General features: G+C 40.2%; 3 protein-coding genes across 6 annotated transcripts in view; all 3 read right to left on the bottom strand.

Moving 5' to 3' along the window:
• Nucleotides 1–470: 470 nt before the first annotated feature.
• LOC118098712 (solute carrier family 22 member 13-like) lies at nt 471–4,325 on the bottom strand. Its single transcript, XM_035142789.2, has 9 exons — nt 3,951–4,325; nt 3,553–3,656; nt 2,936–3,090; nt 2,267–2,438; nt 2,051–2,171; nt 1,876–1,970; nt 959–1,173; nt 766–874; nt 471–669 (listed from the first exon to the last, which is right to left on the bottom strand). The coding sequence occupies exons 1-9, from the start codon at nt 4,323–4,325 to the stop codon at nt 471–473; spliced, it is 1,545 nt and encodes a 514-aa protein (XP_034998680.2).
• A 1,041-nt stretch (nt 4,326–5,366) lies between these two features.
• Nucleotides 5,367–8,990, bottom strand: LOC118098920 (solute carrier family 22 member 13-like). The gene is made up of 10 exons (XM_047337928.1): nt 8,616–8,990; nt 8,334–8,437; nt 8,087–8,241; nt 7,254–7,425; nt 7,056–7,176; nt 6,888–6,982; nt 6,586–6,800; nt 6,372–6,480; nt 6,061–6,255; nt 5,367–5,370 (listed from the first exon to the last, which is right to left on the bottom strand). The coding sequence occupies exons 1-10, from the start codon at nt 8,988–8,990 to the stop codon at nt 5,367–5,369; spliced, it is 1,545 nt and encodes a 514-aa protein (XP_047193884.1).
• Nucleotides 8,991–11,044: 2,054 nt separating this feature from the next.
• oxsr1b (oxidative stress responsive kinase 1b) overlaps nt 11,045–23,724 on the bottom strand; it is a 36,566-nt gene continuing 23,886 nt past the window's right edge. For 2 of the 4 annotated variants that reach the window (XM_035142079.2, XM_035142082.2), the window contains exons 5-19: nt 22,036–22,091; nt 21,713–21,822; nt 21,269–21,370; nt 21,019–21,152; nt 20,319–20,367; nt 19,159–19,224; nt 18,936–19,058; nt 18,672–18,749; nt 16,619–16,654; nt 16,022–16,198; nt 15,758–15,813; nt 15,404–15,456; nt 15,113–15,181; nt 14,509–14,573; nt 11,045–14,305 (exon numbers count right to left, since the gene is read on the bottom strand). In XM_035142079.2, coding sequence (XP_034997970.1) covers nt 14,231–14,305; nt 14,509–14,573; nt 15,113–15,181; nt 15,404–15,456; nt 15,758–15,813; nt 16,022–16,198; nt 16,619–16,654; nt 18,672–18,749; nt 18,936–19,058; nt 19,159–19,224; nt 20,319–20,367; nt 21,019–21,152; nt 21,269–21,370; nt 21,713–21,822; nt 22,036–22,091 — 1,249 coding nt within the window. In that variant the 3' untranslated portion in view covers nt 11,045–14,230. The remainder of the gene's footprint in view (nt 14,306–14,508; nt 14,574–15,112; nt 15,182–15,403; nt 15,457–15,757; nt 15,814–16,021; nt 16,199–16,618; nt 16,655–18,671; nt 18,750–18,935; nt 19,059–19,158; nt 19,225–20,318; nt 20,368–21,018; nt 21,153–21,268; nt 21,371–21,712; nt 21,823–22,035; nt 22,092–23,724) is intronic. The other 2 variants (XM_035142080.2, XM_035142081.2) reach the window with 2 other exon arrangements.

The raw sequence follows: 23,724 nt of genomic DNA, 5'->3' as shown, positions 1-23,724 counted from the left end.
AGAAACTCACACAGCTGATTGGCTACAACTTTTTCAAGGATTTTAGGCATGAAGGGGAGGTTGGATATCGGTCTGTAGTTTGCTAAAACCTCCGGGTCCAGGGTGGATTTCTTGAGAAGAGGTTATATTACAGCTAGTTTAAAGGACTGTGGTACATATCCTGATGATAATGACAGGTTGATTGTGTTCAGTAATGTACTTTCAATTAGGGTCAGAATTTCTTTAAGTAATTTTGTAGGAATGGGATCTAAGATACAAGTTGTTGGTTTAGAACATTAGATTATTTTGGTCAGCTGATCAAGGTTGATCTGACAATTTACTGTTACCACTGCTCTTTTCTAAATTTGATAAAATCTCAGCAGTTCCATTCTGTGGTTCCCTGAAATTGAAAACAAGAGCATTATTACACACAATTACTTTGGTCTTTTTTAAACAAAAATAAGTATTTTGTTGATAAAAGATTCATCAACTCACTTTTGTTCAGTGTAGTCCTGCAGTTCAACATTGCAGGTTTCAGGCAGTAGTAAAGCGAAACCTCCAGCAGCAATGGCGAGGGTGCCGTATAATAGCATGGGGATGGTGTAATGGTAGACGTCCAGGAGTATGACCAGTGGAGCGAGGATGCCGCCCATACGACCACACATGGCGTTTAGACCTACACCATTCTGCCTACCAGTAAAGATCATGGTAATAAAGTAATAAAAGCAAAAAGGGCAATATGACATAATACCCGATTTGAAATTTTATATTTGGGACAATACCTACCTCACAACAGTGGGGTATAGTTCTGCTGTGTAAATAAAGACTATGGCGAAAGAGGCAGTTGCTGCAAATTTTCCAAGAACAGCTAAGGCTGTTACGACTTGAGGAAGATCTAAAGGAAAAACTCATTTCACACTCATATAAATTACATTATCAGGTCAGTATATGTTCCAGACGGTCGTATGTAACACATTACCTTTTGGAATCACAAGTGTCCCAAGACAAGCACAACCTCCAAAGATCAGCACACCAGCTTGACATATCCTCCTCCCAAAGTGCTGGATGAGTGGTAAAGAGCCCAGAGATGCAGGAACTTCTACTAGACCAAAGATGAACTGCGTGAGGTAGATATCCAGACCAAAGTTGCCGACATTCAGGCTCAGTCCATAGTACATCAGATTATTTGCAAACCTATCAAGGGGGGAGATGTCTTCAGCGACCACAACAAAGATTTTGGTTTATTAGAATTAGGGGTCACTGGATTGCTGCAGGGGGCTCACTGAAACCCCTAGTGGCCATAGCATAAGATGCATGTACTGACAGTATCTGTATATGTTGTACTAAAACAGAACTTCTGATGAATCGCAATCTTACTTTTTGCAAGCTTACGAGTGCTAGGATCATGGAGGTAAATAAAGTATTCCAGATATCCCTCTTCCCAGCCACACTTCCCAGCTATTCCTGAGGATTCTGAGGCATTTCCAGACTAGGTGGAATATGTAATCCCTCCAGCGAGTTCTGGGTCTACTCGAGGGTCTTCTCCCATTTGGGTATGACTGGTAAACCTACGACGTAAGGTGCCTAAGAAGCATTAAACAACTTTTTGTGGTCTTTAATTTACTTGTAAAAGTATTGAAAATCAAGCCCTTGCATTTTGACAGACAGCCAATGCTTCCCTTAAGGCTTATTTAAGCTTAATCGTAGATATTTATGAAGAAACAGTGGGAGTCTTGTTCCCTACTCTGCGTTCATTTGTCCGTATTTGTGCACTTCTTCCATTATCATTACCCCCTTTACTATCGACATGCTTGTCATTGTCAGACATGTCTCAAAATGAAGCCTTAAAGTTCAAACTAGGCCAATGAGCAGGTTGTGGTTGAAATAAACTCTCACCAGAGGAAGCTCAGTACAAGAGCACGTTTTCTCAGATAGGAGGTCCTGAAGATGTCCAACATGTTTCCTCTTTTGGATGTTCCTGCAGCCTCCAGCTAAAGAATCAAGGTATATATTTCAGTTAGTCTCTATTTACTTCAGTTTATTGTGCTTCATTGTACTTGAGGTTGCTCACCCTCTCTACCAGGTCTTCTGGGACCTTCCTCCCATTCACCTTAGCTGCCCTGCAGATTTCCTTTATGGCCTCTTTCTTCTTGCCCTGGGTGAGGAGCCAGCGTGCTGACTCTGGAAGAATCCTAGTGGACGTATAGATCCACGATCACAAACTAAAATATACACTTTTATTGTTTTTAGAGAACAAGTATTGAATGTTGCACGTGAGGCTTCTGACCAGTAAAAGATTCCCAGAACAAGAACAAGAGGGCAGAAGAGCACCAGCTGCAGGATCCTCCAGTCACGGATCAGATAGGCAATGCCAGATATCATCATCAGTCCAAGAGGAAATGCAGAGAGGTTGGCCATGGTACAGAGAGCAAACTTGGAAGAATCACTCCATTCTCCACCTTCAGAGCAGAAGGACAGATGAGACGGAAAAGGCATCATTCACAATTTCCTACTTTATGCTTCTTTTGCACGTGTGTGTTTGTGCAAGTTATCATTTACTTATGAACCAATGTTTGGCAATGTAACTTCAAACACTGCTCATACTTTCAGTAAAATGCGATCAGGTGAATAGATAAACAAAAGTCCCAGGGGATTATTTCATTGTACTAATTACATATATTACAACAATTCTATACATATGATATCTTCATGTGTTCTGATGATCAAGGCACTCGCCACAGTATTTACTGCTCTTTGCACACCAGCACTAATGCAGTCTACCTATACATTGATTTTTAGAATTTTTGTTGTGGTGTTCATCAGATCAGTGGATTAAAGCCACAAGTTTTCTAAGTATTTGACTGGTCCTGTGGGGTAGAAGTACCAGAAATTACAAGGTCCAATTGTAATTGTAAAGTATCAAGGCATTCAGTTTCGTTTTTAACATTTTACCCACCTATGACAAATGCATTAGCACTGATGCCAGAAATTGAGATGCCACTTAAGAATTTGATAACGATGTAGACATAGATGTTGGGTGAGAAAGCAGCAGCGACACCACACAGCAGTAGCTGAAGGAGCGAGAGGAGGACCACGAAGCGTCGACCAAACCTACACAAAAACAATAATAATAATAATTAGCTGTTATACATTTTTTTCAAACATGAACTCTCCCATCCCTGCTGTACGTCTTCAAGCAGCGTTGCCCCCCCCCAGAGCCTCCAGCATCACCATGGACCCCTCCCATGTTCTGTTTCCCCTGCTACCATCGGGGAGGGGATTCAGAAACATCCGTACCAGGACCACCAGGCTTCTGAACAGCTTCATGCGACAGGCTGAGAGGATCATGAACTGCTTTGTGATTTTTATTTTGATGTAATTTTCAATATTTTTTATTGTAGTACCGAAGTTAATAATGTCTGGATAAGCAAGGGGATTAGGTGCAGATGTACAGTACAGAGTAAATACATCACAGAATAATATCTCATTTACACGGTTTCCAAAGACAGCACTGACACAGTTTGAATCTCAGTCAGGTTTCAGTTGCAATTCATTTCCAATTTCGAATGGTACCTGTCAGCCATCAGCCCAAACACCAACGCTCCAACCAGGAGACCGGCCATGTATATGGACTGTGATACCTCAATGAGACTGCTCCTGTCACACACCAGATCAAACTGAAAACAGAAAATAGTATAAAAGTGGATATGGTAACTTGGACCTTTGCATCAGTGGTGACTCCATCATCAACTTTCTCAAGATACAGAGATTTTTAGGTTTTTAAATCTGCATGGTAATAGTCTGTCCAAATATTGCATAGGTATAAATCAGTTTATTATTTTTACATTACCCAATGATTCTAATTATGTCTGGCTATCTTGTACAGCACTTCACACACTACCTTATTCTAAATTGATTAGTACAAGTTATACATATTGTTTTGTTCTGGAGTGTAAACAAGTTTCTCTTACATCTGTCACGATGCTGGAGGCACCTTTGGGTGTCTCGTAATCTGATCCGTTTATGCATCCTGTTGTTGTGTTAATCCCAAATGCTTCAATCTTTTCCAAATCCCAATCCACAGGTGTGAACATTTCACAGCTCTCATACTTTCCATCTTTGTTCACAGGGATGGTGAGATTTATCTGTCTCTCAACAGTCAGGTTGGGTCCTCGGTCCAAGATCCAGTCAGTGTTACAGTGATGAGGGAAGTTCATGCCTGTAAACACTTGTCCAATCACATCAAAAGCACCGAAAATAGTGGGAATACATAATGCAGCGACTAAACGCTTCTGAAATAAACCAAACTCTCCAATCTCCTTCAGGATCTGCCCGAAGCTGCTCATATTGTCGTCTGTACGTCCTCAGAGTGCGGCGTCGGAAACATCCAGTATTAAATCAACCTCCAACCACCAACGGTCAACTTGACTCTCGTCCTGCAAGTTAATGTTTAAACTGACAATCACAGTGTTTTTATGATCTGTATGGTTCATGTGACATGTTCGGATCCTTTCGGCATAAGTCCAGCTGTTGTGCAGCTGTCCAGATTGTGGGAAGAAGAGAACAGTGGGTACCAGGATCACATGCCAACAGATAAGTTCACATAAGGTGTGTCATGATGCGGCACATTGTGTAATAACTTTTAATAATACATTTTTGACCAATCCTCTCAAATTGCACCTTTTATGAGTTGACAGAGCAGAGCCTGCCTCCTGCCACACGTACATCCTTCTTTCCCAACAGTACCCAAGGTCAGATTAGAGATTAAGGGCGAACTAGCAGTGAATTGTAGCGTCTATGCTCAGGGACTTTTATAGGTAATTCAAATGCCCCAGAGAGAGAGGCACCAACTCTTTTTTAAAATCATATCAGAAACAAGATGTAAGGACACAACGTTATTTAGGTTTATCTACAAGTTCCATAGAGAGTGACAGCAATTCTAGCCTTTCATGGATGTGTTGTTGGAATGATGCAGGGTGGGGAGGGAAGGAGATAAGTTGGGACGTTGTGTCAGACATCGTCAGACTTAGGGTTGACAATCGCTCATGTTACTCTGTTAACATTGATATTGTTTCATTCCGGGTCTCTGATTTACATCAATCTTGCAATAAACCCGTCTGCGTAAGACGTAAGATGTTTCCTGAGTTCTTGTTTGTGAGATATTCAGGTGTTTTCTTCTATTTTATGAATTTCAAAATTTGCATTTCAGGGCCAACATATAAATCAGCTGAAAGCCCTCTTGAGGTTGTTGAATACAAAACAGTATCTGCAAAGGCCCCTAGGGTCAAGCTATATATTTAACTTCTTTTGAAACTATTGGTGAAAGGTTTGTAGAAAGAAAACTAGTCATGCTGAAAGATAGTAAAAATAATAAACCAAAAGGCTACTCAACTGAACGACACAAAGAGCGAACGGACGAGGTTAAAAACCAGATTACTGTCATTAAAGTCTAAATCCCCATTCTGTGATCATCGGTTCATTAAATGTTGGTGGGTGGTTTTCACTGTATAGTCATTTATTAACCTCAACAGAAATTGAAACGTAGATTTTTTTTAAGTGAGTAAAGGAAAATGAACATCATACATGAGACACATTACTGTCCTGCAGAATTAAAGAAGTCCTAGCTTCATCTTACTAAATCACATTAACCCAGCACCGTGTAATATGAAACTGGAAAAAGCTCCCATGTGTAATAGACTACAACAAGTTCAGAACTATAACAAGGAACATGGCGATACACTTAACTTTTATACTTTTATTACTCAGACTCTGGCAGCTGTGTTCCAACTAAATCTTCACAGCCTTTAAATATAAGACATAAGAATTTGAAGTTAAATATTAAACATATTAACACTTAACCATAATCCATTTAAAGTTCTGTATATTAACATCCTAACAAATTATTGTCTACACCGTATCCGTGGAAGCTTTGCCTGTATAATTTACATTTTCGTGCAAACTCCAGATTTTGATAAAATCTCAGCGGTCCCGTTCTCGAGTTCCCTGAAATAAGAACAAGTCGATTATAATGTACAACTTCTTGAAATAAGCACTCGGTTGATTAAAGGTTCATCAACTAACCTTGGTTCAGTGTGGTCCTGCAGTTCAACGTTGCAGGTTTCAGGCAGTAGTAAAGCGAAACCTCCAGCAGCAATGGGGATGGTGCCGTATATAAGCATGGGGATGGTGTGATGGTAGACGTCCAGGAGTCTGACCAGGGGAGCGAGGATGCCCCCCACACGACCACACATGGAGTTCAGACCTACACCGTTCTGCCTACCAGTAAAAATCATGCTCTCATCAGCAATCTCAAGTAATTGAGTCAAAAGAGACAGTGTTAGTTAATATGGCATCATAACACATTATTATGTCTAGGACAACAGCTACCTTACCTTATAACAGTGGGGTATAGCTCTGCAGTGTAAACATAGATTACGGAGAAACTGGCAGTTGCGGCAAATTTTCCCAGAACAGCTATGACTGTTACGACTTGAGGAAGATCTAAAGGAAGAATAATAAATCAGACAACAACTACATTTGAACTAAACTTTTTATGCAAAACATTTTAAAGATAACCATGAATTCTGTTATTATGTAACACATTACCTTTTGGAATCACAAGTGTCCCAAGACAAGCACAACCTCCAAAGATCAGCACCCCAGCTTGAAACATCCTCCTCCCAAAGTGCTGGATGAATGGTAGAGTTCCCAGACGTGCAGGAACTTCTACTAGACCAAAGATGAACTGCGTGAGGTAGATATCCAGACCAAAGTTGCCGACACCCAGGCTCAGTCCATAGTACATCAGATTAGTTGCAAACCTATCAAGAGAGAAACATTTCTTCAGTACCATCACAAAGTTATTGGTTTAAAAGTGTCATCCGATTGTGGTTGAAATAAATTCTCACCAGATTGTGCTCATTACGAGAGCATGTTTTCTCAGATACGAAGTCCTGAAGATGTCCAACATGGTTCCTCTTTTGGATGATCCCACAACCGCAAGCTAAATAATTAAGGTATCTTTTTTCATCATAATATATTTACTTCATAGCTTCATTGTACTTGAGGTTGCTCACCCTCTCTATTAGGTCTTCTGGGACCTTCCTCCCATTCACCCTTGCTGCCCTGCAGATTTCCTTTATGGCCTCCTCCTTCTTGCCCTGGGTGAGGAGCCAGCGAGCTGACTCTGGAAGAATCCTAGTGGACGTATAGATTCATAATCAAAAACTAAAGTATAAACTAAAGTATTGAATGTGGCACGTGAGGCTTCTGACCAGTAAAAGATTCCCAGAACAAGGACAAGAGGGCAGAAGAGCACCAGCTGCAGGATCCTCCAGTTACGGATCAGATAGGCAACACCAGACATCATCATTAGTCCAAGAGGGAAAGAAGTGTGGCAGATGATGGTACAGAGAGCAAACTTGGAAGAATCACTCCATTCTCCACCTTCAGGGCAGTAGGACAAATAAGACGGATATTTTTACCAAACTTGGTAGGAATATTACTTAAGATGGTATCTCTAGATGATTCACTTTTGGAGCAATGGTCAAAGGTCAAGGTCAAAAAAGACATTCTAACTTGAAAGACAATATAAAGCTCATATTGAACAGAAATCCTTTCCCCATCATGTGTCATATAAGTGAATTGATAAAATGATGTCATGCATGGTTCAAAACTAAGTTTTGGAGCTAAGCGTAAAAGTGAGGAGAGGTTTAGAGTTTTTAGGCTAATAACTACAATTCTCACGTTCTCTTTCTCACGCTTCTAATTTTCTTCTTCTAAGATTCTTACTGCTTGCAGTTTTAATCATTTGTCATCAACGGGTATGATGTTGCTGCACTATAAGGGAAATGGTACTATTACGATATTAAAAAGTTAGCATTAACTGATTGAGCTACAGCACTCATGCAGGGTATGCCTCGCCCCTCTGAAGCTTTTCATGAACATGTGGTATCATCATGTGCTCAGTTTATCGTGGTATAAATCCACACCACTATAGTTATAATACCCCTTGGTGGCAGTACCAGAAAGGAGACTGTTATGGACAGCAGTGGTGCTGATACAGTACGGTGGTACTAAGTATCAGAAGTTTCAGTGTTGTACCAACCTATGACAAATGAATTAGCAAGAATGCCTGAAATTGAGATGCCACCTAAGAATTTGATAACAATGTAGACATAGATGTTGGGTGAGAAAGCAACAGCGACACCACACAACAGTAGCTGAAGGAGCGAGAGGAGGACCACAAAGCGTCGACCAAACCTACAAAGAGAGAAGAAAACCGTTACAGATGTAAAATAAATTCATCCAATTTGTTTTCTAAAAGACAGTTGCATTAGAATGGTTGTGTGAACCTGTCAGCCATCGGCACCAACACCAACGCTCCAACCAGAAGACCGGCCATGTAGATGGACTGTGAAACCTCAATGAGACTGCTCCTGGCACACACCAGATCAAACTAAGAAACCGGATGTGACAAAGAGAATAAGCAAAGACTTTGTCCCACTATTGAGAGCAGCCACATAACAAACCGTGTCTGTGATCAATAAAATGAATTATCTTCTACATTAACATTCCTAAAAACAACATTTATCTCTTAAATTGTTTTCTCTTAAGTGTTAATATATGTCTCATACCTCTGTCACGATGCTGGAGGCACCTTTGGGTGTCTCGTAATCTGATCCATTTATGCATCCAGTTGTTGTGTTAATCCCAAATGCTTCAATCTTTTCCGAATCCCAATCCACAGGTTTGAACATTTCACAGCTCTCATACTTTCCATCTTTGTTCACAGGGATGGTGAGATTGATCTGTCTCTCAACAGTCAGGTTGGGTCCTCGGTCCAAGATCCAGTCAGTGTTACAGTGATGAGGGAAGTTCATGCCTGTGAACACTTGACCAATCTCATCAAAAGCTACAAAAATGGTGGGGATGCATAACGCAGCGACTAAACGCTTCTGAAATAAACCAAACTCCCCAATCTCCTTCAGGATCTGCCCAAAGCTGCTCATATTGGTATCTGTGCGTCCTCAGAGTGCCCAAGAACAAGGAGGTAACTTGGTAATCTCTTCCTGCAAGTTAAAATGTAAAGTGCTTGCCAAGAAATAGGTGATCACAGTGTTAAAATGTGACTTGTAAGATCCTTGGAGGCGAAGTCCAGCTGTTGTGCAACTGTCCAGACTTTTGTACTTTAATTAACATCTTTGCATAAATGTGCAATTGTGCAATCCCGTGTCCCATGGTTGGATAACTTTCTGTTGACAGACAGGTTTGAATCTCATAGTTGTTGGGACCTGGTATTTGTGAACTACAGTTTGGCCTACATGTATAGTCAAAGCATGGCCGCATGTCCTTTGTTCTGGAGAAAACCAGAGCCTCCAGAACTCAGTCTCCCAGGGTGCTTGAAACGTCAAACAGAGGTGTGAAAACCGACCGGAGACACAAGTTTCAACCACCATTGGTCACTCTGGGCCCCATGACCCATGAGGTCACCAGGCCAATATCAGCCAAGTTCTCCCTCTCTTCTTCCTCTTTTCGATTCCTCTTGCTACGCAACCCTCCGAGAGGAGAAGGGTGGTTGTCCAGCTCACTCTCTCAACTCAACTCAACTCTCCGAGAGGAGCCCACCTCTCTGTTTGCTCAACTTCAATGGAGGAGGGGTGCAGTTTGCAGCTCACCTCACCAAAGAAACCTCCTCCCAATCCATGCTCTACCAAACTTCAGGCAGGCCTGTCTGGAACAGCCTGCGTAAGAACTTCGAACAGCACAAGAGCTGCATTGCACAGCAGAACCAAAAACAGGAGCCACAGAACCAGCAAGACGACTTCACTGGACTTCGAACAGCACAGCGACTTTTTTATTCCCTTTCCATGGACGGGTAACACAACTGGGATTAATAATTATACTAGGCTAAGCAAAGACTGTTTATTCGATTCCTTGTGATGTTTATAAGTTTGATTTGTGTTGCTGTGATATTTTGGTTACAAGTTATTTGAAAGTTAATGTTAGTTATGCTCTTCAGTCTTTCCTTGCATGCATCTAGTAACTTTCTCTAATTTGGCACCAACACACACACCCGCATTGTGTTTTTATACTTTATCTTCATAATAAATGTTTTCTTTCACAAATGTTTGAATGAATGTTGCATAATAGTGAATTTTGCCAACCTCTACACTGTCAAGAACTCTATATCCTTCAACTTAGCTCACTATCGATATGGTAATTTTGGTTATAGTTATTAATTTAATTGTTAATCAGAGTTCCAAATTTGTAGTTAGTACTTTTATGAGACTTACTCAATAAATTGGCTTTCTTTTCCCTTCCTTTGAAGGGTGGTGCCCTTAGAAATCCTTAGCTCAGTGTTATAAGAGTGAAGTTGCTAACATCCAATCAGAACTATGCCTTTACTGGTTTGTTTTCTGGGACAGAGTAGTGTTGTCTTCCATTTTGTCAGTTTCTACTTCAGGGCCACCGTACAAACTAGCTGAAAACCTTCTGAGAGTTTACAACATGGAGTCCCACTGATTAAATCTGGAGTGGAGCCGTATAAATTGGTGGATCCAGGATACTTTGTCACTTTCTTTGAAGCTATGGTCTGCATCGCCCCTCCGAAGCTTTTCAAGGCCGACCTTGAATTGGAATAGTAGTTCTGTGACTGATGTTTCTTGACATAAGCACAGAAACAAAGCAGACGGAGAAAGGCCTGTGATATATTGTCGCTGTGCACTAATCAGGATGCAGCAACCTTTTCAACATTTGATGAAAGGGTCGTTAAAAGACAAGATAGTGAGAACTATAAACCTAAAGGGAGTAAGAGCTGAGGAGGAAATGCTCAAGTTTTAAACTGTTTGAATTACAACTTGAGAAATATCACTATTCTGAAAGGACAAAACAGGAGGAGAATGCAGGATTAAAGGCGACGGCCATAAGTCAAAATATCAAAGTACTATTATATGTAGGTGATTCTTTCTCAGTTCATTTTTTCATATAGTATTTTATTAACTGGAACAACTTATTCAAAATCACAGAACATGATGCATTACAATAAATCATCCAGTGCTAAGAGTTGGCTGATATGCTCATTCTTTATTGATTCAAAATAATCAAGAGAAACATGCTTTGAACTCCTAAACGATCAAAAACAGAGCAAATGAAAGAATGGAAAAATAAACAGAAAGAAATAAACTGAAGAGAGGTGGGAAATTCAAATATATTACAGCCTTGATGAGTTATTGCCTGGACAAAGGTTTCGTTTTTTTTATCTGTTCGGTTGCTCCGGCTTTGATAGACAACATGTAAGCAGGACAATAGAGACTGATGTTGGAGAAAGGATGAGAATGAAGCCATTAGATCTTCATCTCCGTTAGAAGCAGGGCTCGATCTTTACAGCACACATGCACACGCACTTTCTCTCAGGGCTCATGCGCACCTATCCTGTCAGAAAACCAGGAGAATGGCACCAAATACTGCAGTTTAGAAACGTATGAGTAACGTTGGGGTTTTACCGACGTCGTCAAACCCCTCTGAGGAGGTGACGGGGCCGACACACCCGTGTATGTTTATTTCACACATATCCACGTGTAACAACGCCTACATTTCAAAGACACTGAAAATCTGAATCAAAACCTCGACGTGGCAACAAAAAGGAAAGAAAAATACACTTGGTCATTTTCAATTTAAGGCTAGCGTAAAATTTTACATGTTTTAAAGTCAAAATACAAAGATTTCCTCTTAACATTTCATCTGCAAGCAAAAAAAAAAATCATTCAATATGGCATTTGGAGGGTTATGACATTATCACATCACCAAATTAAACAGTAAAACCTTGCTGGCATTTCAGATCTACACAACAGAGCAGAGTGTTTCAGCCACCGCCGTCTGGGCCAAATAAAGAGATGCACATTCATCAAGAGAGGATGTGAGATCGGGCCTGAATCAAAAATACAATTCTTATCATTCAAAAAGTTTACAATCATAGTTTTAGGATGGGCAAGTATGACGTACCCTGAAGTTCCGATACCTATACTAGCATCAGAAATGCCTCCGATACTGCCGGAAATGCCGGGTCGGGCATCGACGAGTACGTGAACCTAAGTACTGATCCGACACGTCTAGTTTCGAAAACAGCAGTTTTACTGTACTGCCACTGGCAAGTACTCTTTTTAGATCGGTGAACAAGTGAGTTCGGGCAGTGTAGCGTTACCCATGCTAGCTAAGATGTCCGTAATTTGGCAAGATTGTACGCCCAATTAAAATGGCAACTCAAGACTTCCATTTAGTGCTGTGTTAAAGAAAGTACTTGTGCATTTCTAGATGTATTTATTATTGTTGTTTTTTAAATCGATACTAACAGAAGTGTGTATTTCTTAGCCTGAGCCAGGCCATACAAGAATGACAGTAATCATCACTTTCATACAGGGTTAGTAGCCTACAGCTGTTTAAATAGGTTGTAGATGTTGATTTTCTTTTAAAATGCACTAATATCGGATCGGTACTCGGTATTGGCAGATACGTAAAGTCCAGGTATCGGAATCGGTATTGGAAGGGAAAATGGCATCGGAACATCTCTAGTATTGAGCAGACAGCTGTGGCTCCATGGCAAAATTTTATTCAATATTTTTTTCCCCCAAAAGGCAAAAAGTGAAAAGCTGAAGTCTTTCTTTTTACGAGTAAAGGTAAATAAACGTCATTCATGAAATACAGTAAAAGTGACAGTTTGTCCTGCAGAACGAGGGAAGTCGAAGCCAGACGTCGTTGTAGTTGTCTTCCTTCACGCGGCGCTACAACCCACAAATTGTGTCATAGGACAGAAAAAAGGCCGAGAGTGAAACACCCAGTACAAAAACAAATCAATGCCAAATGTCAATATTTACATACTAGAGGTTAAATCAAGTACTTATGTTTCATCCACATAAACAAAATATGCACTTAAGTCTTTTTTTGTTTTTAGTTTTTAAGGATTTGAGAAACTTATTCCAAACAGACATAAACTAATACCAACAGACACATCTGCTCATACAACGTGTGTGTGTGGTTTCAGCTGCTGTCAAACATTTTACTATTATCACAGAATATTCATTTTCACAAGAGGCCAACATAAACAAATCTATATCATTCTACATCAACTCTGAGTTCTGATCATCACCTAATAACGCCGAAAATAAACAAATACAGAGGTGACTTTTATTTTTTTGTCTTTTTTTCTTAAACATTTGATTTTTAGCATACATTTCAATTAAGATTTATGTCTGATGATATTTTATATTTTCTTAGAGTCAACGAATCCCACGTGTGTCAGTAAAAACTACACACCATTGCACTGGTTGACATTTTCCTTCGTAAGGTCACGTTTGTTTATTGAGTTAATTCCACATAAACCACCCTGATGCCAATAAAACGTAAAAGAGCACTTCTGTCTGAGTATAAGTCGATTTAAACTAAATGGCCAGGTACTGAGGACATTTTGTATTATTATTATTAATAATAATAAATCAAAACTAAATATTGGTGACCTTATTTTTAAAGATATAAATCGTCCTTAGGAACAAATGGGCTTTGAGCTGAAGGTCACGTTCAGGAAGTTTAACGATGAACAATTTGTCGACGCAAAGAAATATAGAATAAACACAGAACAAAACTTAGCCTATTAAAGACGGTTCACTTCTATCTGACATCATTTGGCATCCACACATTTCAGGTTTGTGTACAATATTTTAATCCCCCCCACCTTTCAAAAGAAGTAAAAAAGTTTGACATCAGCATCTGAAACCACACTTGTACATTTCAGACAACACAATGCTTCATACGGTAACTGAGGACCTCCCCCAAAACGTGCATTCAGTAGTTCTGATGAATATAAGGCATTGTTACACTTATTGGGATTTAAGGGTGTTAGTTAAGATTGTGCAAATGCATCACATATTAAAGAGAGAAAATAACCATGACGGAGACCAGAATGAGAAAAACAAAACGTTGTAGATACTTTCATCCTTCTACGTATACACTGTAAACTTTCTTTTTTTTGTCGCTGTTGTTGAGTGATTCTTAAACTGAACGCTCTGGTACTTCAGCCGACCATCTAATTCAGCGAGACGGCGTCGCAGAATCCTATGAGTGATAAAACGGTACTGTTTTCTTTGGCAGTAGTGGTTTCTTTACAGCCATAGAAAGAAAAAAAATGCATTGAACTATTTTTTTTTTTGTAATTTTCACATTTTTTTAGGCAAGTCATGGTTCCAGGTAGAACAACAGTTTAACTAATGCTGAGCTGAGCAAAGCCCATCAGTTTGACGTCATCTGGTATTTCAGATCCCTCAATTCCAGAAGCCTGTGAAAATAATACAGAGGAATAAAGACCAGTTGACACATTACGAAAGGTCAAGTGAAATATTCTTTATGTGAAAGTAGTCCGTTGTTTCACGTTGTCATTACGAACTCACAATAATTCTTGCAGAAGTATCAATGATTTTCTAGAAACTACTTCAAACATTTTCAGCTTCAGTTGAAAATGGGACTTGAAAAGTTACTCACCAGCTTGAAAGTGACGTTTTTATTGGCTTGAGGCTCATCAACTATTTTCTGCAAATTTGCTGCAACTGAAATAGAAAAGATGTTTCAGTCAGATGGAAAAAAAAAACTAAAAACATCTTGAACTTCAAAATATCTTGAATACGTGTACGTTTTCAGACATGAACTACGCAAAATATCTGGAAAATTGGGTCAGAAGTTTTTCCAGAGTTTTCCTTTATGTAGTGTCACCAAAAGCTCTTGAATTTCATCTTTCCAAGTGGACATCTTCATCTCCGTTCTTCCAGTTTTGCATCCGTCATGAGTCAGAAACATATTCTCACTTGGGTTATTTTCAAGATATTTTACTAGGGGGCTGCGGCAGGAAAGGTTCCGGAAAATGGCTGCAGCAATCAACTTTGACATTTGCGTTCACACATAGTCTTTCCAGAAGAATGCATTTAGTGCATGTCTGAAAGCAGCTGCAAGAACAAATCTGCTTGTACAAGTGGTTCATGCATGAGGTGCTGTATTACATGCATTGTGGACTTTTCAGACATAAAACAAAAAGACAGACTTTTAACCTTCAGGTGAATATTGGGAGAGAAATGTTTTTTGAATCACTGACCTATTACTAAGTCCCTCCCGTCCACCAGACCAGCTGACACTAGCTCCTGGGACACGCCGTCTGCTGTGTCTAAAAAGAGATGATATATATGAGTGATATATCAAATATTAACAAGTCAAAGAACAGTGAGGGACTGTGTTGCAACACCTGTTCTTCTCAGTGCTGATGAATATTGAAATAAAATGAATGTAGCTCTGTTTTTTTTAAGAAAAAAAAACTACTTGATGACAGGAACATACAAATGTCGGGTTTTCACTGATAAAAGTGGCCTGAACAAAAAAGTCCACCTACCTCTTCCTGGCATAAACTCAAAGCGGATGTCGTTTAGCTCCTTCTTTGAGTTTCTGAAGGGACGAAGGAAACAGAAACCACATCAGAGGAGTTAACTTCATCAAACTGCAATATTCATGTACCATTTGTATGTGAGTGTTTGTGCATGTAGTGCTGCATGCGTGTATGAATGGGTGTTTGAATGGGTCAATGTGACTGATATCGAAGAGTGTGTGAAATTTGGAGCAGCCTGATGGCCTTGGCCGAGGTATGCACTCTACATGGAGCCATTCTTGTTTAGCATATAAAGGAAAAATACAGAAGATTGAAGATCTCTACCTTAACTGATCTTTACGTGAGAATATATAAACATACCTTAACCTTAATACCAAACTAATGGGAGCCTTCGCATCCCCTGAAGCAGCTGGAGCCTGTTGAAACACATCAGAAAGAAACATACAAACATGAGCATAAGACAAAGTTGAATTAGAGGTTTGGTTTAATAATTAGCGTGTCTACAGGAGCAGAATAAGGAAGTAATTTAACTATAAAAGAAGTGGTTCAGTAATGATTGACATATTAGTAGCCTTAAACTAGAAGCAGATGAGGAAATCGTGCTTTGAGCGAGGTCAGACTGACCTGTGTGGGAGCGGCAGCAGCAGCAGCGCCTGGTGTGGGAGACGCAGCCTGGGCAGTGGATTGAGTGTTGACTGGTGTGGGCTGCAGTGGAACCTGGCCCGCAGCCTGAGGTAGTTCTGCCTGACCTGCGGCCGTCGGCTGGAGTTGATTACTTAAGGGCTCAGGAGTCTGGAAAACCTGAAGGAGACATTCCATCTGATCTTACTCATGTTTTTAAAATCCCTGTTCAAAAGATACAGACGACTAAACAGCTCAAAAGACAACTTGTTAATGGAGAGAAACATCTGTCCAATCATGAGTATTTAGTATAATAAATCCTTAATTTTTCTCCTGCTACCACTTTGTTTTACCATAATTGTAGTTGGAAGAAAATACACTCATGGGCCTTATGCTTATCATTTTAAAACACATTTCACACTTTGTAGTTAAAATCTTTAAATTCACTGTTCACATTTATTTGATTAATTTAAAAAAAAGAGAACTAATTTAGATGTCAGTTATTTTTCTGGAAGGTTTAAAGAATATGATCAAAACCATATCAAACTGTGATCCCAGTGTTTCAGGTAGAATTGTAGAAGGAGTTTGTTGGACACTCACCTCTGAGTTCTGCGACCCCTCCTTCACTCTCGGTGACTGTTGAAAACAGAACAAACACTCAGAGAAGGATTTCACTGCGGTGCCTTCAGCAAAGCAAAAAACCGCACGCTTGGATGCAAAGAACACAGTTAAGCCAGAGAGGAGTGATAATCAGATTAAAGCGTTTACTCACTCGTTTACTTCCCTAATTTATCTGTCCATCACTCAGTTGAGCATTCAGTGATATCATTATAGTGGAGAACAGAGGGATGAAGCACTAATAGTACTTCAACTACCCTTCACTGACTGGTGCCGATATGGTCGGGCGATATGAGATGAAAGAAATATGCCAAACAGAAGACGTTGCTATTCACGGTAGCTATACCTTTAATATTTCTAGCTATAAAAGGTAATTTCCTAATAAACAGGCCTGATTACATGGGAATACTGGATTTATAGAGCTTTTGTACCAGTAACTACACAGTCATTTCTGTGCTTTTATGTTCTTATATAGTTTAAATTTGTCAATTTCATTCTATTCTGTTATTATTCTATTCTTCCATGCCTGTATTTATTCTGTACTACAGCAGCCGTAATGCCCAGATTTACCCCATAAGAACAACCTTTCTTTATCGTATATCAATGGATAAGCCAAAAAACTAAGTAAAACTACCCAAAACAAACTAAAATCAAACTATATAGAGTAAAAACATATCGAGATATAAGATTAGATCCATGTCTCCCACCTCTATGTGCTGCTAATTGAGTGGTAAACGAGTGAAGACATATCCTGGAGTTTTAGATTTGAAAAAGCCAAGAAGCAGAGTAAGTCAGAAGAAAGTCACACAGTTACAGAGTCAAACAGACAAAAGGTTTAAGTTCAAACCAGAGCAGTCACACAGAAGCCTCGCAGGCCCACATGAAGACAAACTGACTTGACTGAGAGGACGAGATGTGGCGTCCGAGCTGACGACTGAATAAGCCCATTGATTCAGACGTCATGTGACTGGTATTCACGCTGTTACTGAGGAAACAGTATTTGTCTTATCAGCACAGTCAATAGAGAATAAGTTGGTTATAATTTTGCATTTATTCATTGATGCTTCAATTATTCATTGAACATCTGCGGGACCTTATGTAGGAATTCAAAGTTCAGTTTGCCAACAAGTAGCCGGTAAAAAAGCAGCATGAAAGCAGCGGAGAGACTTTAAAATTTGAAATCACTTGGTGATTAGATCAAAAATAAAACAATCAAATGAATGATTGGTAATTTGACTTTTATTAATTAAAAGTGATTTTGTCAGTTTAAATAAAAAAAAGGTTTTAGAATGAGAAATTGAAATACAGATGGCGTCCAGGAAAGGTAACTCTCACTCTTTTTAGTTTTAGAAAAACGGTCAATGCAAATAATTAAAGTCCTCCAAATGTAAGCAAATTGTATAGATTAATTTAAAAGTGCAGTTAATGTATCTGTGACCTGTAAAGCATTTTTTCTTTTATATCCTATTCTTTCCAGTTAAACTAACCACAATCTCTGCTACTATTCACTGAAAACCACATATTGGCTTGTTTTCCATGTGACAGAATAGCTCACTGTTATAAAAAGACACCTACTGCCGAGACTAACTGGCTGCGATGAGGTCGACTTCCACTCGCATGTGATCTTCAGCATGGAGACATTTCTCTTCGGAACCTTTACTTTCCACAAACCTATTGCACAACTTAATCCGGTGATTTCTACAGTAGTTATCTTCTAAATGGGTTAGTGTTCAACCACAGTACTATTATCTGGAAGATAATAGCGCATCCCTACACAGTTCATTTTTAAGACAAGACTTAATAATCTGGTTTATAACGACTGTGAAGAAAAATGTTAATGTCTGACTATCTTGATCCAGTTTACAGATTTTTTCCCCCGCTCGTGTACAACCCTCGCTCTAACAACAAAGGTTATCTGCTCTCTTCTCCACCCTCCTCCCCGACTGCAGCCGTCACATGCCCCCTAGCTAACGTGCAGAGAGAGTCCTTCCTTGTTAGGGGAGAGCCATCTGTATTTATGAGACAAGTGAACAACCCTGGACGAAGGCAGCTCGAGTGGGTAGGCGAAGCGCACTTGTCGCCTGGGGGCGCTAACAGGCTTCACCTGCTGCTCCTTGGCCATTGGACAGAACATACACACATACAGGGGGAGACTCAGTGGAGAGGCAATGGACAGACATGCACATGACAATTTCAAAAGAGAACAGCGATTAAAAGACAAGACATGTGGGGTGTGTATCAAAAGAGTTAATGTGTACATGTGAAGGAGAAAAACACAGAACTTGTAGGTTCATCTCACCCTTAAGGCAGCAACAGCAGCTTTGCCCTCTTCACTTTCTTCATCCAACTCGTCATCACTCCATTCCCATTCGCCGTCCTCCGTTTTATGCAGCCGGCCACTGGAACCTGGCACTCGACGAACCTGACACACACACACATACACACAAAACTGTCTTAGTGGCAAGTAACTGAAAATTATAATATACTTTGATATAATGACATATTAGCATTTGCTGTCTTACCCTTTTTGACCTCTCAGTTATTGTGGGCGCCCTCTGAAGTAACTTCTCGTTTAAATACTCGTGGGTCTGACACAAGAGGCAAAGAAAAAAAGGCCGTCACTCCAAAATCATCTGTATCCGTTCATCTGTAGCATGATTAAGTCTTACTTTATACACGCAGTTAACACATATTGTGCTTCACTGACACCATACCCTCAATTTAAGGACTATATTCAAAATCTTTCCAATTAATTTTGAAGCATCACACAGCTTGACTCCACCACCCACTGTATGAGTGAGTTCCTGACCTGGTCTCCCTCTGAGGATCAGGCCAGTAAATGTTTAAAAGCATTTTACTTGATTGTCTTTATTTTATGGGTAATTCTGTGACAAATCATCACAATTCTGGGTCACAACATCAAAACTGTTAATTAAATTTGGCGTGTTGATAATTTGGTAATATAATAAACCGATTGAAACAAAATGGCATGTCTGCAGTCAAATTTTAACTGTAGTAATCACTCATCACTCTTACATTGGGGGATAGTATACTGTTTAGATAAGCAAGGTCTGCCCTCTGCTGGACATACAGAGTACTGGGGTTCCTGCCATTGACCAGGGTCATGAGCAGCAAACCAACCAGGTTGTGTTTGGGCCGTGTGACATGCTGAGGCAGCTCTCTAGTTGTTCCAGATGATAGGGCGCTGGGCCGGAGCCTGGAGTTAGACTGCTTATCCCCGCCTTTGTTAGAAACAGATCTGTGCAACCAATACTGAGAGGAACTCTGCAGTGACCTCAGGCAGATACACTGACAAATAAAAACCAAGTGAGAGGAAGCCTGACTCACACAAACACCTCCTCGGGGAGAGACACGTTATTGGTTTATTTTCAACTCTTGATGTGTTAAGCTTTTTTTGCTCCTTTTCCAACATTAAACCCCTCGTTCAATCATTTCCAAACCTCTGGAGCTAAAAGAAAACAACAAAAATCAACCTGTTGTCATTGAAGGGATTCACATTCATTTTAAACTGAGGCTAAACTCAGAGAATTTAGACACAATCACTTCTGCAGGCTCAGACATTTACTCATCAACCAGTTCGACCGGTGCCTGACACAGGGCCGATGCTGACTCACTGAGTAATTCATTCAGTCTCAGGTCCAGAGGGAGCACAAGCACCTACCTTCGCTTTCTGAAAGAATTTATGCTTCAACAGCTCTAAGGATGTTGGCCTGAAAAAAAGCAACAGAATAACAATGAATTAGTCCTGTTAATTTGACTGTCACAGCCTTTATATCCCCCCCGCTGATTGAAAAACTTGGGACATTACATTTAACAGAACTACTGAAGCGCGATGCAACAAGATGGCTCTCAGGACAATAAAAGCAATTATATGCTACTTTGCTCAACATGAATTAAGTTGAGTAAAACAGTTCTATTGCCTGTAAATTGAGTGCCAACAATTGCACCTATGACATGTTATTGAACTCTGTACATAATTAGAATACTGCAGATGAAGCAAAAACATCGATGCCTTGGATTAAATGTGTTTACTTAAAGACACTGTTAGATGAGACTTTGGCTACAGCCGTACTGATTTGTTCTCATTTTAAACACCGTTTTAATGACAAGGTGGAACTGTTACAGACAGTGCTTACAATGTTTTGCTTTCACCGCGGGTAGTCAAGTCATGATTGATAAGAACCAATCAGGAAGTGAATACAAATGACTGGGAAATTCTTTACAAACATCTTTAGTTTCCAAACTAAAACGGGGCGTGCTCGAAAACTCGGGAGTAGCATGGACAACATCTGTCACCAGTGATGTGTTTTAAAACTAAAACATTTTGCAGTGTGGATGTAACCTTTATCTACAATCTGCACCTTTTTTCTGGTTCTTTCTGTAGACACATCGAGATCATCTTCCTGAAGGATTTTCCATATTTCTTCACCATCTCCTTGTCTGTGATGCCGGTCTCCAGGGACGGAGGGTCATTCTGCAGCGTCAGCATCAACACCTGAAGATACCACAAACACGTTTGCTCAGACATCACAGGAGAACCCACATTTGTCCTGCATCATCAACCACATGTTTCTAGTAACGTTAGATTGTTCCACAGTTTTCTCTTCTCACCTTCATTGGCGGGTATTTGTGATAAGGTGCAGCGCCTGTGGCGAGCTCAATGGCTGTGATTCCAAAACTCCAAATATCTGCTTTGAAATCATAGCCCCTCACCTGCAGAAACAGAAATCACATTCAGCCTATAGAAATAATCTCTTTATCTTGTGGTAAGATAAATGTTAAATGATCTAAAACATGACATTTGTTCACGGAAAAGTTTGTATGTTTCATTCTTGCATTAAGACAGAAAATAAATAAGACCAGTTGTATTAGAGTCTTATTGTGTCGATTGGGAGTGTTTTTTAAAACAATGTCAGTAAAAAAATTATAAATGAAAAATGACTGTGACCTCCATTAGCATTTAATCTTAATGTTTGTTTTGGGTTGCTTAGATAAAGTTGTGTTTTAACTTTGCGAGGTCTTTTATTTCTCGGTTTTCTGCTTAAGAGGACCGACCTGCTCCATGACCTCTGGCGCCATCCAGCATGGCGTTCCCACAAACGTCTTGCGCACTTTGTTGCGAGTGATGTCACCACCTGTGGCTAGAAAGGCACTAACGCCAAAGTCTGAAGAAAGGGGAAAGGAGAGGGTGAAAAAAATTAGATAAACACGCAAAGGACCCAAAGCAGTAAGTCAATAATAGTATTGTCAAAAGGGTTAATGTTCCTCCACAGATTGGGGCTCCTGTGCATAAAGTCAGCAGTCTAACAGGGTAAATGAGGTTGCAGCAGCAGTGCAGGTTGGGTGTTGGAGGGTGGGGTTGCCTTGTGGCTAAATACCTGCAATTTGCACCGAGCCATCGTCCCCGAGGAGAATGTTTCCAGCCTTAAGATCTCTGTAAAGACAAGAGAAGAATTTGCTCATGAGTGCCTCTCATACAGAGCTGTCAAAGAGAAAGTGATGAGGCATCTTGTGAAGTTTAAGTGGTAAAAAACATATAAGTAAAGGAAGAAGAAGGAGAAAGAAGAAAAAACTGTTCAGTCACTGATTCAATGCAAACTTGGGATCTTTTACTTGATTTGCTTACTAATGATGAAATCTTGAAAGAACATATGGGCTTCAAAGCTTCCATCTTTTTCGCAGAGTGGGCTTTTTGTAAAAGACTTAATTAATGGGGCGCACACACACACACACTCTCTCTGTTGTTAATCTGTTCAGCCTCCCCTGGTGGCGATAAGCGGGTTCAACGGGGACAGTCGTCTGACTGCCTGTCTGCCACACAGAGCAAATATTGCCATCTCACCAGCCAGACAGAGTTGTCATAGCAACAGACTTTCAGAGATAAAGTCAAAAGGTTCAAATGAAAGGCAACGGCAGTCAGCTCTTCCTGCTGTCCAGCATTTCAGCAAGTTAATGTTAATGTCTTATTAAAAGAGGATAAACCAAAGAAGAAAGACATGTGCATAGATTTTAGAAGGATGTCATATCCAGCGATTCAAACTGCTGTCAATGGAGAGGTTGTAGGTACCTGGGTATTGTTATCCATAACAGTGTTGTGTGCAGTAAATTGATTACGCAGTTTATTCAAACTCAGTGGTAGAGTCTCTTTGCGTGGCTGCAAAACAAGTTTCCCCTCGGGGACAAAGCTGAAGTTGAAGTTGAATAATGTGAGAAAGACTTCAAGAGGGCAACGAACTCTGAAGAGAGACAAGACCTTCAACGTTGTCAGCCACTACTCTGACCTAAACGTCTCAAATTCACAGTTTACCCAACGACAGATCATAAACCTGAATTGACTGTCAGACATGATTCAATATAGAGGCTATCTCAACAACTGAGCAGTGCACCTTGCTGCCAGATGGGGGCAATGCAGTAAAAAACTTGCAGCTTTTAATGAAAGATAAATGGTGTTGGATCATCTCGGCAAAATAACTGGTCTCAATGAAAATGTAAGAATAGACTGGTCTTCGGAGCACTGGTTTGGAGATGAGACATCTCAGCTTCCAACAAACAAAGGCTCACTTTACCATTTTATTGGACACATAATTTAATCCATGTAATACATCCACTTGTGCCAAACCCCAGATATGTGGGCTGTAAATGCTGCAGAGATAAATGTAGTGGTTTGAAAGATTCTGGTGCTACTGAGACAAGAATTCAACTGAAGCACGTTTACAATGTGAAATGCAAGATGAAAGTTTCCCTGCATTTCAACTGCCTGGGTTCTTGGACACTCCCTGAGGACCCGGGTTTTGCAGCAAAAAAAGTAAAAGGGAGGGGGAGTTGGCACTTTGGCTCGAGCACCCCTTCTCCTGCAGCTACAAGCTGCAAGTACAATCTTTACAAGCAACCTACTCAAGATGCACAATGTGCCAAGGAGACTCAAGAGCTTGCAGGTCGTAGTTCAAATGTTTGTTTAAATGCTGGTGAATACTTGAGTGGAGAGGCCTCTTCTGCTGAGTGTTCCAGTAAAATACCCCATTGCCGACAGATCTTGTATAGAGAGGGACAGGGGGTGGGGAGTGGCA

Source organism: Hippoglossus stenolepis, chromosome 19, assembly GCF_022539355.2.
Source record: "Hippoglossus stenolepis isolate QCI-W04-F060 chromosome 19, HSTE1.2, whole genome shotgun sequence".
NCBI classification, from domain to species: Eukaryota; Metazoa; Chordata; class Actinopteri; order Pleuronectiformes; family Pleuronectidae; genus Hippoglossus; species Hippoglossus stenolepis.
Note: the sequence above shows the minus strand (reverse complement) of the source record. Positions and strands in the feature narration are given on the sequence as shown.